Source organism: Typopeltis vanoorti, chromosome 9, assembly GCF_054136105.1.
Source record: "Typopeltis vanoorti isolate ZY-2024b chromosome 9, IOZ_Tvanoo_1.0, whole genome shotgun sequence".
Taxonomy (NCBI): Eukaryota; Metazoa; Arthropoda; class Arachnida; order Uropygi; family Thelyphonidae; genus Typopeltis; species Typopeltis vanoorti.
In genome coordinates, this window is record NC_143557.1 from 21777697 (window position 1) to 21794914 (window position 17218).

General features: G+C 34.8%; 1 protein-coding gene across 6 annotated transcripts in view; it reads left to right on the forward strand.

Annotated features, from left to right (window-relative positions):
* Positions 1 to 17218, forward strand: part of LOC150102918 (FERRY endosomal RAB5 effector complex subunit 3) — a 342399-nt gene that overhangs the window by 145846 nt on the left and 179335 nt on the right. For all 6 annotated transcript variants that reach the window (XM_090398559.1, XM_090398556.1, XM_090398555.1 and 3 more), the window contains exon 5: positions 13797 to 13896. In XM_090398559.1, the coding sequence (XP_090254685.1) occupies positions 13797 to 13896 (100 nt within the window). The remainder of the gene's footprint in view (positions 1 to 13796; positions 13897 to 17218) is intronic.

The following is a 17218-nucleotide window of genomic DNA, read 5'->3' on the forward strand; positions in this document are numbered from 1 at the left end:
TATGATAAATATGTTGTCAATCAAATGAACCTCCCACGATGAGTCTGTCCGCTCCATGGAGGATGCATTAATAATAATAATGATATTTTCTACAACTGTTCTGTTACTCCTTGCTTCATTTACCACTCTTTCAAAATAATAACTCCAGATATTCATAATTATATTCTTCTTGTTTGTTCTTCTTTATCAACCCTGATTTTTTTTTTTTTTTTTGCTTCATTTTTAATCTTTTTCATTTGCCTCCAGAACATTTTGCAGTCTGCATCCTTCTCTTCCATTATTCTTTCCACAGTCTTCCCATGACTTTTAACTTCTTTTATACAAAGCGTAGATTTCCTTATGTTTTTCTTTGTATATTCTTCAGGCACCTGTTGACTTACTTTTTAAAAACTTTCAATATGATTTCTTCTTTTCCAAGACTGCCTCTCTATCTTTTTCAATCTATCATGGGTTAGATTTTTTGCAGAGCACATGCCTTCCTGAATGAATCAATGTTTTCAATAGATTTTGTTTTTTCTGGTTCTCTGAGTTTTTGCTTTCAAGAACTTATTTTTTCTCCAATAATATTTATTATTATATTATTATTATTATTTAGGCCTCCAAGGAGTCAAAAGACTCATCTCGGGAGGTCCTTCCTAGGAAACACAAGTCTATCAAGACTCATCATGGGAGGTCCCTCCTAGGAAACACAAAGTCTATCATACCACTCCTTAAACTCATTGACTGTTCTCGCTCTCACCACTCTATCAGACAATGCATTTCACAGTTCAACCAGCCTCCATGCAAAGAAACCATTCCTCACCTTCTTGCTCACAGTTTCCTTTTGTAACTTCCAGGGATGGCCTGAATGCATCTGCCAGTAAATGTGGACTTTTGAAAGACGCTTGTAGATAAGGTACCAGAAGAAGTTTGAGTAAGGAGGATGTCCAAGAATGGTAAAGTACTAGAATTTTCTTTTTCCATGGTGAATTGAATACGTGGGTGAAGGCTATTTATCTGTTGTAGAAATGTAGAAAGCTCATCTTCAGTACGTGACCAAATAGCAAAAACATCATCGACATAACGATACCAAAGAGATGGTTGAGGATGAATGGATGAAAACATAGTGTCTTCGAATTGTTTCAAAAAGTAGTTTGCCAAAGGTGGAGACAGAGGGCTACCCATGACAGTACCTTCAACTTGTTTGTAGATCTTGTTTTTCCAGCTGAAATAACCTGAATGATAACAAATTCGAAAATCTTTGCCATAGCCCACATTTACTGGCAGTTACAGTCATAAAAAGTCTGCTCACCACACATCTCAAAAATTTGGCATTCTTAAATCTCTAATTAATAGAGCACATAAAGTTTGCTCTTCTCCAGTAATCTTGCAACAAGAACGTTCCATCATTAAAAGGTTAATGGAATCGAATAATTACAACTCCAATCAAATCCATCAGATAATTGAAGCTTATGTTATACCTAAGGTTTCTTCAACAGTCTGCAGAGTTCCAATCCCTTACATTCCAGGAATCTCAGAACCTATAGGTAGAATTTTGAAAAAGTACCAATTGATTCCCACGTATGTTCCTATCAACAAAATTTCTTCTTTATTGCCTTCTACAAAGGATAAACTGTCATCTCTATCTTTGGCTGGTGTTTACCAAATACCATGTGAATGCGATGTTTCTTATTTTGGACAAACTGGCCATTCTGTGGAAAAACGAATTAAAGAACATCAATATTATATTGAATACAACAAACCTCAGAAGTCTGGTCTAGCACAACACAGTATTAACACTACAATATCCAATGGGATAAAGCTATTCTCCTCCATAGATGCAGGTTCAAACATGAACACCTTTTTAAAGAAAGTTGTGAAGCTATTTTACACCGACCGAATTTAAATCGAAATCATTGTCTCTCTCTCTCTGAAAAATCTGGGAGACTTTTATTTTATGTAATCAATAAAAAACCAATTATCTTAAAGATCTGTGCAATAACAGAACTTTTACTTTTATGCATTTCTTTTATTACTTTTCACATATCTCTCATGAATTCTGTAGCTTCCAATAATTTTCCATAATGTTTTTCTTTCAATATTGTCATATGTTTTGGCAAAATGTACAAAATTTTGGTATCCTTTCTTTGATGCTTGCACGGTGATCAGAATACATCATGAAAATTATGGAAACAACTACCATGTTAGAGTAAAACTTTAGTTTAATATAAACCAACACTCAAGATCAATCTAACTGATTGATCTTTTGATCAATCAGCTGGCTTTTTTTTTTTTTTTTTTTTTTTAAGAGATGCAGAGAGATCAATCTTATTCTTAACTGCATCAAGCTGATAGAGAAATTTGCTTCAGCTACAGCACTTCCTATCTCTGCACGTACAGAGAAAGCAATTCTTAGAAACAAATTCAAACAGCCTGCTAAAATCTAGCAGTGACCCAAAATCAAGTTTTAATTTACAATCTGAACTCTGTAGTTATATGAATCCAGATATTATGAATGTGCTTGAAGGAATCTCTGATAATTCATCTGGAAAGTAATAAAGAAAAACTTAAGACCAAATTTCATATTTTAAAACAATGCCAAAATTTGAATGCCAATCATACAAATCTAACCAATCAGGATATCTCTTCCCTGGCAAATAACTCCACAAGGAACGACCAATCACATGCAAACAGTGTTCATGTGATCAACCTATCTAGCCACACCTTAAATAATGGTCAACTTGCATTACTTAATAAAGGTCTAAACTTCGCAGTAGCACCTAGAACTGTTAATAAACTGGGTATATCACATAGAAAGAGGCATTAAGTCTCTTCCAAATAATATAGCTGATAAAATTAGTTTAGAAACCAGCAATGCTTTGAATAAAAAGAAAACCATATGTAGCAATCTTACAAAAACAGAACTAGAAGCAATCACGCCATTAAAAGCTAATCAAGATATAATTATAACAAAATTGGACAAAGGTAATGCCATGGTTGTCCTTGAGAGATCAACTTACATTCATCAGATGAATCAACTAGTCTCAGATAACAGCACCTATCAGCTTGTGAACTATAATCCGACTAACAGGATAAAGAAAAAACTGTGAAATTACTTAAGTCTGTCACTTCTTGGTTGTCAGACACTGTTAAAAAAACTAATACCCCATTACGCCTGTTCTCCCAGAATATATGGTGTTCCCAAGCTACACAAACATAACATTCCGCTTTGTCTGATAGTTGAGGGAATACACAGCCCTAATTATCACCTAGCCAAGAAATTAACATCAACACTCAAGGAGTTGGTAGGTCGTTCCCCCTTCCTGTATAAAGAACACCCAGCGCTTCATAAACAAAGTTTAAACCATAACACTCGGCAAAGATGATTTATTAGTCAGTTTTGACGTTTCTGCCCTTTTCACATATGTCCCAATCAATGGCACAATTCTTCTCCTACAGAACAAATTTCTAGCCGATATTATGGTTCTCTTTGTCCACGTACTATGTTTGTGTGCCAAAATAAATTTTACTTACAAAAAGAAGGTACAGCCATGTGCTCAACACTACCCCCATGTGCTCAACACTACCCCCCTCCCCACCAGTTGCTAACTTTTATATGGAAGCTTTTGAGCAATGTGCTCTTGATTCCTTTACTCTAAAACCTACAGTGTGGCTTAGATACATTGACAATGTTTTCATTATCTGACCACACAGCTGACAAACATTAAACACATTCCTTAGTCACCTGAACAAACAACGAGCTCATACAATTTACCATTGAAATTGAAAATCAGAATTCGTTCCCTTTCCTGGATACAATGGTCACACACCTTCCCTCAGGCAGTTTCTCCTTCACTGTTTACCACAGACTTGCACCTACCAGCCAGTATATACATGCTAACTCATATCACCACCCTTTGCAAAAATTTGGAGTCAATTAATACCCTCAAAAACAGCTATAACAATTTGCTCTAATGAACAAGCTCTTAAACAAGAATTAAAAATTATTAGCAATACATTTATAAATAATGGCTATAGCAAAAATAATATTAATAAAGTTCTTCATAAAACTTCATCAAAAAATAATATAGATTACAGTAAAACCATTAAAGGGTTATCAGAAAAAAATAATAGAATCCTACACCATTGTAATCTTAATGCCACTTTTAAACCACCTTTAAAATTAAAAAACATATTCAACTTCTCTACGGATCCCTTCCCCCCCACCCCCCCACCCATTGGCACACCCTGGAATTCATTGCATCTATTGCACCTGTAACTTACCTTAAATTGGGGAAACTGGACGTACAATCCCTATTCATAAAAAAAGAACACAAACGATACATTAAATTTAATAATTTTGGTGAAGCAGGCCTCTCAGATCATGCTCTTAACACCCTACACCAAATTGATTGGAAAAGTACTTGTTCTTTACATAATACAAAAACTTGGTATGAGTGGAAATTTAAAGAAGCCTGTGAAATTTTGATTAACCACCCTAATCTTAACAATAATGATGGCACAAAAATCCCAAGAATTTGGATGGCATACATTCAGTCCACTTAGTTTTCCAGCAAACCCTGACTTTAGGACTCTAAGCAATTTTCAGTTTTTATTTTTAATGGCTACTATCCATGCCAGTTTGTTGCAATCTTATATAAGTAATTTATTTTTATTTATTATTTTTCTGTATGAACATGTTACTCTCCAACTTAATTTAATTTTGTAACCTAATAATAATAACAGGACTCTAGCTTTGATGTAGTAAGTTTTTTTTTCTCCCACTAGAGGTCAGGCCAATAGTTTTAACAGTTGATCAGCAACTTTAGCATACCATATAGATTGTAGTGCAGCTTGTTTCTTTATATATATATATATGTGTATATTCCAGATGATGATCTTAATGTGAAGGTTGAAATGTCAAGTGAGTGTTTATTTTGTTTTATATCAACTAAAGTTTTACTCTAACATGGTAGTTCAAAGGTGAAAATATGATCTGTAGTACTCCCACCTATTCTGAAAACAACTTGCTCTACTTGAATATCTTTTCACTTTCAAACATATTTATCAATATTTTACAGAAAAATTTTGCAAGTACTGACAGTAGACTAATTCCCCTCCAATTTTCACATCTAGGGGATCTCTTTTCTTTAGAATTATACTGATCATTGCTTCTTTCCACTGTCTGGTTATCTTTTCAATCTTTAGCATATTGTTAAAGATCACTTGCAATTTATCGGCAATTTCTTTATCAACTTGACAAAAAACGTGACACAAAAAACGTTACAAAAAACGCTTATCATTTTATATTATAGAGTAGATATATATGTTGAAGATACAGCAATTTTATAAACTTGGTTTTAATCCTTTTTCAGAAGTAAGCAAACAAGCTGGTAAGTCAAGTTTGCCCCTGAAGTATTTTCAGGTCTGAGGCAACTCGTGGTAAAGGTGGAGTAAGCTCTGATCACTTTCCTTAGTATTCTCCCATAATGCAAAGCACATCTCCTTGCGGACATATATGATGCTATCCATTAAGGGAAGGACCACTACCCAGACTGGTTTCGACCTTTATTGAAATCTCATCAGTGGGAGCCAGACCCTGATATATACAGGGTGTTCGGGATAAATTTGACATATTTATAATTAATTATATTTTTCCGTAAGTTACATGTATTAACACACACTTCTCTTCATTTAAAAGTTTGGACCCTTCTTCATTCATATACAAGATGTCAGAAAGGATGGATAGCTGGAACCCACCTGAATCATGGAAGAGAATAACTTGTATCATGATGATTCGTGCCCGCCATCAAAATAAGGATATTACGACTGCTGCCCAATGCTCCCTGAATACAGCAAAAACAATCAGGCATGAACTAGAGACTTGCAATGGTGACTACGAGGATGTAGCAAGAAGAAAGATCCCTAGCAGACGATCTGATTGCGTTCGTACAGCAGAATTCCTCGCAAATCTGCAGGAACAGGTGTTGAAGAACCCTGGCATTGGAATTCGGGCTTTGTTCGTGGAGTTGCTAACTGTAGTCAAGCCCTGGATAACAAGGGTAGCCAATGGTAGGCGTATGTATGGCAGCAGGATTCGGCCCCTTGCCACACCTCTGGGAAAAGTCAAAAATGGTTGTCTGAAAATTTCTACGACTTCACCAGTCCAAATGTTTGGCCTCCAAACTCCCCAGACCTTAACCCCATGGATTATTTTGTATGGGGCGCAGTTGAAAAAGACACCAATCGCACTTCCAGTAATACAAAAGCCCAGTTAATGGATAAAATTAAAACAGTTTTTGCGGCCCTTCCCAGGGAGACTGTAGCATCAGCTTGTTCGAGGTTCCGAAGCAGAATTGAAGCTGTGATCGATGCTAATGGTGGTTATTTTGAGTAAATCTTGTTGATAGTATTGTAATTAACTCTGCCTGTAATGTTTTTTTGTCAATTCATTAAATTTAATAGATACAAAGAAGATTTTCTTTTTCCTTACGAAACTGTCAAATTTATCCCGAACACCCTGTATATATATATCAGGGTCTGGATTTAATCTTGAACTGCACTGAGGATTTAATCTTGAAGAGAGGGGGGGGGAGTTAAGTATACGATTTGAGAATTACACACTACGCATTGCAAACGACCTATGACTAAGCATCTGCAGTGATTGCCAATACATGATACCCATGATCTCCTTTGGCCCGGCTCGGGCAAATGAAGTAGCGCTCGGTCCGACAGAGCAATACTTCGTTCACCTCACGTTCAACAGTGGCTGTAGTTCCTGAGAGTTTTAGGGTATTCCCACCTCATGTGACCACTAATTCATAAGTAGTATAGAAATAGAAGACACGACAATATAAATAAAATAAAAAAAAAATTTAATTAGGAAACGATTTTTGGAAAATTTTCTAGTGTTTTTTCCTTTTTCTTTTGGGGGGGCCAGGGCCCCCTTGGCTCCCTCCCTGGGTGCACCACTGTGTGTGTATATATATATATATATATATATATATATATATATATCAGTCTTTTAAAGAGCCAGTTGATAAAAACATCTCCCCCCTTCTCAAATTGCAGCCAAGGCTGTTAGTGACTATCTCTTTGACAAGCGTCAGTATCATGGCATCAGTAGCCCTCTATAGACATCTTAGGAAAATCACAGACAGCTTACTACATATCTTATTTAGTCATTTTACAGAAAGAAAATGAAAAAAATCTTCATTATTCTGGATAAAAATCTATGATGCAGATGGGGAGATCCCTCCCTCCACCCAGTAGTCAAAATTTGTATGTCATTAACACCCGCCCTATATCACTAGTTCAAGCTTGTCATTCTTGCTTGCCATCTACTCAGCAGAATTAAAATAAGCTAAATTCAGTCCATCCATTTAAAAAGGAGATAAAAGTCAGTCATCAAGCTATTGTTTTCATTGTCCTGAACTCTGTCAAAAATAAATCTACTCTATACTATAAAAGGGTAAGCTGAAATTGGAAATGTATGTAAGCTGTAACGTTTTTATGTAAAGTTTTTTGTGTAACATTTTTATCAAGTTATTTGAAACGTTTTGAAACTCAGGGGCTACCTTGAGTGCCGAGTCTTCAAAATTTGAGTCATCGGAATTCAAGGAGAACTGGCCTACCAGTCCGGAACATGGGGGGGGGGGGTGCCGTAGATGCTGGGGGTAGGAGCCCCCCCCTTTTGAAGACTCGACACTCAGGGTAGCCCCTGAGTGTCGAGTCTTCAAAATTCAAGTCATCAGAATTCAAGGAGAACTGGCCTACCAGTCTGGAACACGGGGGGTTGGGCACTGTAGGCGTCAGGGGGTGAAGCTCCTAGTAAATAAATAAAAGTGTAGAAGTTTATCAATAGCTGGAGGCTCATCAGTTAAATGATTACCGGTATGATTTCTGTGACTCTTGCTCTACAGAAAATTCATACTGGTAAAACTTTGGAGAAACTTATGTGATGTAATAAATCACTTAGATTCCAACAAACTAAGTATCCTCTTTAGTTCAAGATGCTGCTTCATGCCTGTATAACTCCTAATACTGAATAAATCTCAAATCGATTATAAAAATCCCATCAAGATATACAGATGACCTTTCATGCAACCCATCTCATCTTGTGTCCTTGGAACTGTAGCAGAAATCTTTCTAAGAATTGGTGCTGTCCAGAAGATAACAGTTTACTTATTAGATGACCCTCCCCATCACAAAGACTCATTCCAATCACTTTTTGATAGAGACTGTTTCTGTCTTTTCTATGTGTATTATGAGCACTATGGAAAAACATCAGTAGATTCCAATCAACATCTATAGACATTCAGCCTGAAAATTATCAAACTAACTTCTCATCTATTCCTTTCATTCAATCTACCTCTGCTCTTTAGAGCAGCCTTTCCCATACCATTTTCATCGAGGACTCAAACTAGAACTATTCAACAAACTTATTAACAGATTCTTTCTCCCTAATCACACACAAAATTGCTGTGTGTTATAGGGTTTGTAACCTAATGTGTGTGGGGGTGGGTTAATATTAAACAAAAAAAAAAAAAAATAAAAAATAAAAACATAGAACTCCATTAAATACTGTATTAGTGGATCAATACATCACTCTGTAACAGTGATTTTCAACCTTTTTCATAATATGGCACACCTAGACTAATTATTAAAATTCTGCGGCACACTAAAAATATATTCTTTTAATTTTTTTGATGATCTGGCAAAAAATATACATAATTTTGAATTGATTTACACACACAAAATATTAATAATAGTACTTACTTATCCTTTTTACTCCAAATATATAAACTATATTTTTGACATTTTGAGTAAGAAAAACAATGCTCAAAATTATTTTTAAAACTTTTTATTGATTTTTTCAAATGAATATTAAATGTATTAAATAATATACATACATACAGTTAATTTTAATGAGATATCTGGGCTTGATGTGGTTTCAGAATGTCTTTTGTGGGGTCGAGTTTTAGATAGGTATACTCTTAAATCATCATCCAAGGCTTCCAGCCGTGATCTATTTTTGTTCTTAATAATATTAAGAACAAAAATAACACGCTAACCACTCGGCTAGCCTGGCTGGCCGAGTGGTTAGCGTGTTCACTCTCCAGTCAAGAGGCTGTGGGTTTGAATTCCACCGTGGGCATGGACGTTTGTGATTGTCTGTGGAAAAAATAGTGGTGGCGGTAGATTGCATTGGTGTAGTTGCGGTCAATTGGTGGATTGTGAGTGGTGGAAGCAGAGTTGTAGAGCAGATGCCCTCCCTCGATGAGTCTTTGGACTCCCTGGAGGTGACAAATAATAATAATAATAATAAAATATTTATTGCGGAAAAAGCTCGATTCACACAATCAAGCTTTTTCCGAGCACAATGACGTGAATGGAAGAAGTACTTCTATTGCTTTTTTGGTAATATTGGGAAATTCACTTCTCAGAGATAACCAAAACGAAGTAGTATCTATTGTTGAATGTTTTAGTTTTAAACCTCTGTCATTTCTTATATCTGTTAATTCGTCCTCTTCTGTAAACTTTAAATTTCCTAATTTACACGTGCTTAAGACAAACAGATCTCTTATCCAATCGAAAGATGATATGTCAAGTGAGAGAAAATATTTTTCAATATTTGTATTTAGTAATCTTAAGGTTTGTGAAATTAGATCTATTAGATTTTCATTCAGTTTGTACTTTTTCGTTAGTTCAAACATATTTACTGCATTTTCTTTTCTGATTCTTTCTTCCCAAAGCATTAGTTTTTCCTTGAATGTTAATTTTCAGTGGAAGTAAGAATGTTTTCACAGTCTTCCTGCATACTTTTATTAAGTGTATTTAAAGATTGAAATAAATCAGCAAGAAATGCAACCTTACTGCACCAAAGCTTGTCGCAAAGAAAATCTGATACCTCAGATTGTTGAGTTGTCAAAAAACTTAGAATTTCCTCTTCTAGTTCATAAAATCTTGATAAAACTCGTCCACGAGATAACCATCTCACTTCTGTATGTATTAACACCTACGTGTAAGAAGCTTCCATTGAAGAGTGGAAAACATAGTGCTGCAAACAATCTCAATTGTAACAGCCTGGCTTTTATATAATTGACAATTTTGATAGTCTCTTTTAGTACTTTTTTAAGTACTAGAAGAGAAGCTCAGGTACCAATGATTTTGATGCTAGTACTTCTCTGTGGAGAAAACAATGTGTAAAAATAATTCTAGGATTCTTAGTTTGAGCCAGCGTAACAAATCTTTTTACATTTCCTGACATCGAGCTGGCGGGCACCATCTGTGCAAACACTGATGCAAGAATCCCAAGACGAGTTATGGCAATTAAAGTAATTATCAAAAATATCTTGGCCCCTTGTTGTTTTCGGGAGTGGTAGACAAAATAAAAACTGTTCTATAATATTTTCCTTATAAATAAATCTACTGAAGGCTAGAAGTTGAGCTTTACCAGTTACATCAGTTGATTGATCCAACTGAATAGCAAACATATCTGCTTCTTTAATGTGAGATGCCACTTGCAACTCAACATCTTTGGCCAAATCCTGATTACATCGATAAATGATGTTATCTGACATAGGAATTTTTGAAATCTCCTTTTCATATCCTTCACAATTTATTAGATATTAGCAATTCTACAGCATGCTGGCAGAATTACAGATTCTGCAATTGTGTGAGATTTCATTTTTTTAGCAACAATTTCTGTGATTGCGTAACTGGCTTCTTGAGCTTTTTCGGACACAGTTACACATTTAGCCCATCCTTTTGCTTGAATAATTTTATCCGGTACAAGTTTTTTAAAATATTCAGCTGGTTTTTCGCCCAAGTGAGAATGTTTAGATTGTAAATGTTGTTTTAATTTACTTGGAACCACAGCATTGTATGCTCATTTTTTGCCACAAACTACGCATGTAGGACATGGTGGATCTTCTTGACTGGAAATAAAGCCAACTTTATTTCCTGTTAATTTTAATTTAGTTTTAGAAGAACCAGTACTAGATATGGTATCAGCTGCTGATGTAGGCAAAACTAGCTTCACTTTCTTCTTTCTTTTTTTTTCTTTTGATGTTCTAGCTTCACTTTCTTCACTGTCTTCAAATCTTCGTTTTTTTTTTTTTATTACAAATTTATCCATGTTAAAGAAATACTATTGAATAAAATTACTGAATGAAAAAAACAATAAAAGAACTCTTACTAGTTACCTTACAAATAAGAGAATTAAATGAAGTTATTTGTGAACACACTTATCAAAATATTACAGCTAATTAACACACAATTTTAAAATAATGCTGGATCTAATATCCACTGAAGTTTCATAAAATATAAATAAGGGAGCTTCAGGTGCGGATGGAAGACCAGACACTAATAAATAAATGCGTAAATTATGACATTATTTCTTTCAATTAATTTGTGTACACCAATGTGCTGCAACACATCGGTTGAAAATCGCTGCTCTATAGTACTGCTGTATTTCAGAGATTTGTTAAGCTGGCAAGTGCAACACAAACTTTTGTATGTTGCCATTGGATGATAGGACACTTATCTTGCGTTTTTTTTTTAAAATTATTTTTTTATTTAATAAAATAAAGAGCCAAAAGGCTTCAGTTCGGCAATGCAAAATTTATAAAAGTCAAGTGGATATTAGATCCAGCATTATTTCAAAGCCGAATGTTGACACTCTGAAAGTTTTGTATAAATAAGTTGACCAGAGAGCTTACGGGAATACTCCCTCCGGCATTTACGAGTCGGCCTAGCGCAGACCACCTAAGAAAACACGGACGCTGCCCAGACTTCTAATTAAATCATGTATGCAGTTTCTAATTTGGTCCATTTTTTTATGTTTTCACTGGCCTGACAGCTGTTGTGGAGGAGATTCACTTTCTTCTATTAGTTTGAAGTTCTCATCGGAAGCAGCTAGATATATTTCTGACACTGTCATTGTAGCCACCATTTCGACGTTGTTATCAATATCCAACCAATTTTCAAATTCTTCTTTTGACATACCGTCTGGGGTTTTATCAAAAATTTAATTTTTAAGATATTCAAATTCTTTGGAAGAAGGAGTTTCAGAGTTTGTCTTAAAAAATCCACCTGTTTGGAAGCAGTTTGCAATAGTGTTCTCTGAGACTTGCTTCCATGACATTGCTACCAATTGCAATGCATCAAGAAGGGAAATCTTTTTTGCAGATTGATTTTTATATAATCGAGTTCAGCTAGAATTCTCGCATGAAAACTTCCCTGCGATAATAAGCTTTAAAAACTCGTATGATTCCTTGGTCACATGGTTGAATTAACGATGTAGTGTTAGAAGGTGAGAAAATTACTTTGATGTTTTTAATGATAAATTGTTTGTGTCTGCAGTGCAGTTATCTACTAACAAGAAATGTTTTCATTTTAATTTTAGATCCCACTTAACTAACCAATTGTTGAAAATGTCATTAGTCATCCAAGCATTTACACTAGAACAGTAGTCAACAGTCAAACTTTTGACACCTTTAAAACACCGAGGAGTTCTTTTTCCAATTACTAGGAGTTCTAATTTCTCACCTTTCATATTAGCACAACAAAGAACTGTCACTCGCTCTTTTGAAAATTTAAATCCTTTAGTACTTTCATTTTTAAACAAATAAGTATGCTCAGGCATTGCGCAAAAATACAGTCCTGTTTTGTGTGCATTGTAAATCTTCTCGGGAGAATATTCAGCACTTTTTTCTTCACCATGAATACACTTGTACACAATATTCTCTCATTTTTTCCACCTGTTAAACCATCCATCAGTTGTGGTGAAATTTTCTTTGCCAGTTGTTTTTGAAAGTTCTGCTTTTTGAAACATCAAAGGCCAATTAATCAAAGCATTCTTTTCAAGTACATTACTAAACCAAATTTTTAATGCTGATTCCACTTGAGTATCCTTACAAGATCGAGCTCTCTTCTGATCCATGTTCTCATTAGTAAGTAAGAGTTGAAGTTTCAGTATTTGATCTGTTTTTAAGATCTTACTCAAGAGTGGTTGTGAAATGTTTAAATGTACAGCCACACTACTCTGACTCATTTTGGGCAACTTATCATAGCACTCCAAAATTCTTTGCTTTTCTTGAAAAGATAAATCCTTACGTGTTTCATTTGCTTTTGCTATAATTCTAAGGGCTGTTTTAATGAGCACTTAAAGTCAAATTCACTCACTGAAAGAGAGCACGAAAATAAACTCAAAAAATCGAAATTAGACTGTATTTATACCCCTCCCCCGCATTTGCTTGGAAGATTTAAGTTTTACGGAAGATTAAGATTACCCACCTGCATTTGCCTGGAAGATATAAGATTAAAGGAAGATTAACAAAAAAAGTCAGGTTTTGACAAATGTTCTTTGTCAAATTTTCTCCTGATTAACCTTTATTTCTTAGAATTCTGAGATGCAAAAGGCTAAACATTTGAGGATTCTGATAACAATAACTGGAAGAACTTTGATTATAATAGATGGATTATTTTTAATTCATTTTAAATGGAGTGTTTTGGGAGCAACCGATTTTGATAACAATAGCTGATTGATAATATTATCCGTGATCACAATAAGTGGATTCTACTGTATTATGAATAACAGGATGTGTAAATTGTTAACATGGTGGTTGACTCACAATATATTAAAATGAATTTATTATAAGTTAACTAAATGAATGTATTTAAGAAAAATATAAGGGTTAATTATGTTAAAACTGATCAGTCATATTAATTATTATATATATATATATATATATATATATATATATAAATAATTATGTTATTTTCATGCAGTAATAATACTTGTCTAAATTCAGGCAGTCGGAAGAAATGGAAAAAGCAGTACAGAAAGTTGGAATAGTATTTACTGATCAGGACATAAATGAGATGGCCACTAAGCATTTTGAAGAAACTCAGGTTTGTCAAATTATCATTATCACCTAGCCTCCATGTTGTTTATAAGACTTATAAAGGAAGTTTTACTTTAGCTGAACTGCTGTGCACTATTCTTGTCATAACTTTTCTAAGTTTATTTTACATAGGTGCATTACTATCTATTATCTTTTCTGTCAATATGTTGTACCTACTTATAGTTTTCTGTATCAAGAATCTGCTATTTACTCCCTTGTTTACTGCACTTTTATTCATTTTCTGGTTCCTCTTATTCTTTTTCTCTCCTTCCTATTTCTACATTATAAAATTGGACCATGTGACTTTCTGCTAAGTTCTTCTCTTTCTTATGTGTCACTCTGATTTTTCGTATTTCAGTCCTATTAACCAAACAGATACTTATCTTTTTCTGTCTACAAGAAACCTTCCTGCACTGTTAGGTTCATTCATCCTCAAACACATCATTACTGTTCTCAGTAGTTTCAGTTATCAAACTTCAAACAGAATTAGAACCATCTGCTTGGACCATATAGGGGGATAAGAAGTAGGTTTTTTGCATGGAGTGTGGTTGGCCAGTGGAATGTATTGCCCGACATTATGGTGAAGGCAGATACATTGAATTACTTTAAAACATGGTTTGATGGGCTTGTTTGTAACAGTCTTCGCCTCTTGCAGTGAGTCCTTTGACTCTTTGGAGGTCTGGTGTTAATAATATACTAGCCTCTCTGCTGAAACTAGTTTCATATGGGACACTTTTTTAGTCATTGGCTCTCCCACTTTACAAAATCAACAGAACCCTCTGTCGCCATCTGTTTAGGCTCACAATTTTTCTCAAAACTCTCATAACTGTGGTTCTGGTCATTGATCAAGTTCTTTATTTCTAACCCAGCTCTCAGTTCAGTGACTTAAAACTGGTTTGAACACTGTCTTGTTCAAAATACTGCTAGTTTGGTGTTTTGTCTAATTTCTTTCTTATTCCATATAAATTTATTCAACTGACTTTCGCATCCCTCTGCCCATACCAGCTTTGCTTATTTTGTTGTCTATTTCCAAATTTATTTAGCCACCTTCACTAAAAACTATGCCTAAATACTAAATACCTGAAATATTTTACTTCTTCTATGGGTTCTCCATTGAGACTGAAGTTTCTATGTTCCTGCCTATTTGCATAGTTTTTGGGCTTTTTTTCTTTGCTGATTTTCCTGTCAGATTTGTTACAGCCTATGCAATTTAGTTAGAGAACCCTGGAGACTGGCATTAGATGTTTTTAAGATTGCAGCGCCATCTGCATAAAGTAAAGAGTTACATTCGATATCATTGATTTTAATATCAGTAATGTTACTTTCTTTCATAATGCACTCCATGTAGATGGTGAATAAGTGTGGAGATAATGTGCATCCTTATTTTACCACTCATTTCATATCAAACCATCTTCCTGTATTTCCTTCGATTCAATTGCTGACCTTAAATATTGATTATGTATTGTTTTGTAGAATGTTACATTTCCCCTGTATAATTGTAGTGTGTTGAAAAGATTTCATCTGTGCACCTTGTGCACAAATCTTAAGTACAAATCCTTGTCATATTCCCATAATTTCTCAACTATTTGTCATAAAGTGAAAATCTGATCTCACCAACCTCTCTTTGGCCTGAACCCAACTTGTTCTTCTCCTCCAAGTTTCTATTTCACAGTTTTTCTCAGCCTCTTTTCAAGTATGCTTGCATAAATCTTACCTGGAACACTCAATAGAGAACTTTCTCTGTAATTCTCACATTCAGTTTTATTTCCTTTTTTATAGATGGAAACTATGAACCTTACTCCAGTGATCTGTAAATCAACCCAATGAATAAGCTTTCTGAATTATACAGAGCTTCTGTCGCTCAGTCAGTATAGATGAAGCCCTTTGGTCTGAAAGACCTAGGTTCGATTCCCATCAGTGACGTGAGGAACTATCTGGTCTCTTTTGACCAAAGGTGAGTTAGCCGGTCTCATACAGAGGTAGGGAGTTTTTCACCCAAAACTCGGGTTTTTCTATACCCAGAACAGGCAAACCGGCCCCGTGAACACACATGGATTACATTCATGAATACGTCCCAGCCATATACCAGTCCTGAGCCCAGATAAAATGGGGGGGGGGGAAGCAATGGTGAACTACCCTGTAAAAATCTCACCATACTTTGTGAGCAATACCGACAAAGTCACCTATGGTCGAAATGACTGAAAGGGAAAATCAGTCAGTCTGAATTATACTATGTAGCCACTGCAAAACTTATTCCTCCATATTTAAGCATTTCTGGTTGATTATCATCCTCTCTAGCTGCCTTTCCACATTTCAAGTTTTTGATATCTTTTCTACCTCAAGTATTGATATGTACTCTTCTTTAAATTCTTCTTGAAAATTTATCACTGCTTGGTTCATTTCAAAGTCTTTCAAAGTAATTACTCCAGACATCTAGGATATCCATATTTTCAGTTTTTGTGTCACTTTTATCACTTTTGTTTACATTACTCTTTCCTTCATTTGTAAGCTTTTTCAATAGCCTCCAGAACATTTTGGAGACTTTTGTTTGTTACTTTTATGCATAGTTTAGCAGAGAATAATGATTATGAAATGTTTAGACAAATTCGTTGGGCATGTGAAAAGAAGGTGATCCTGATGGGAGACTTTAATTATAGGAATATAGAAGGGAAGGAGGAGATAGTGTATTGGAATAAGGAGAGTGAGTTTGTTGAATTTCTGAAAGATAAATATCTTAAGCAGCATGTAACCGAAGCAACTAGAGACTTTAATGTTTTGGTGATAACTTCACAAGATATAATTGTTTACAAGCTGTTAAAACTGCTGCTGGTTGGCGAAAGTGAACATTAGGTACTTGTTTGGAAAGTGATGAAACAAGAAAAGGTTACTGCCAAAAATGCATATTATATGTATAATATACATATAATATGTATAATATACTGTATACCAAAGGTTAAGCGAGTAAATAGAGTAGGAGTGAATTGGATTAACAGTGAAATCAAGCAAGCTGTGCAGAAAATAAAATTCTGTGGAGAAGATACAAGACAGTTACTGGTAATCGAATCCATGAAGATTATAAAGTGCAGGCTAGAAAGGTGATGAGCATGGTGAAGAAAGAAAAGGTGCATGAAAGGAGATTGGCTGGTCAAGCCAAGGTCAAGAGAAAGAAAAATTAATGGAGTTTGACACTGGTTAATAGTCATGGCAGCAGAATAACAGTTGCAAAGGTTATAGTAGAATTATTGAACAAGAACTTTATCAGCATATGTCATACTAGTGTAAATGATGCAGTGCAATATATATAGAAGGTAGGCATTAGAAGAATTGGG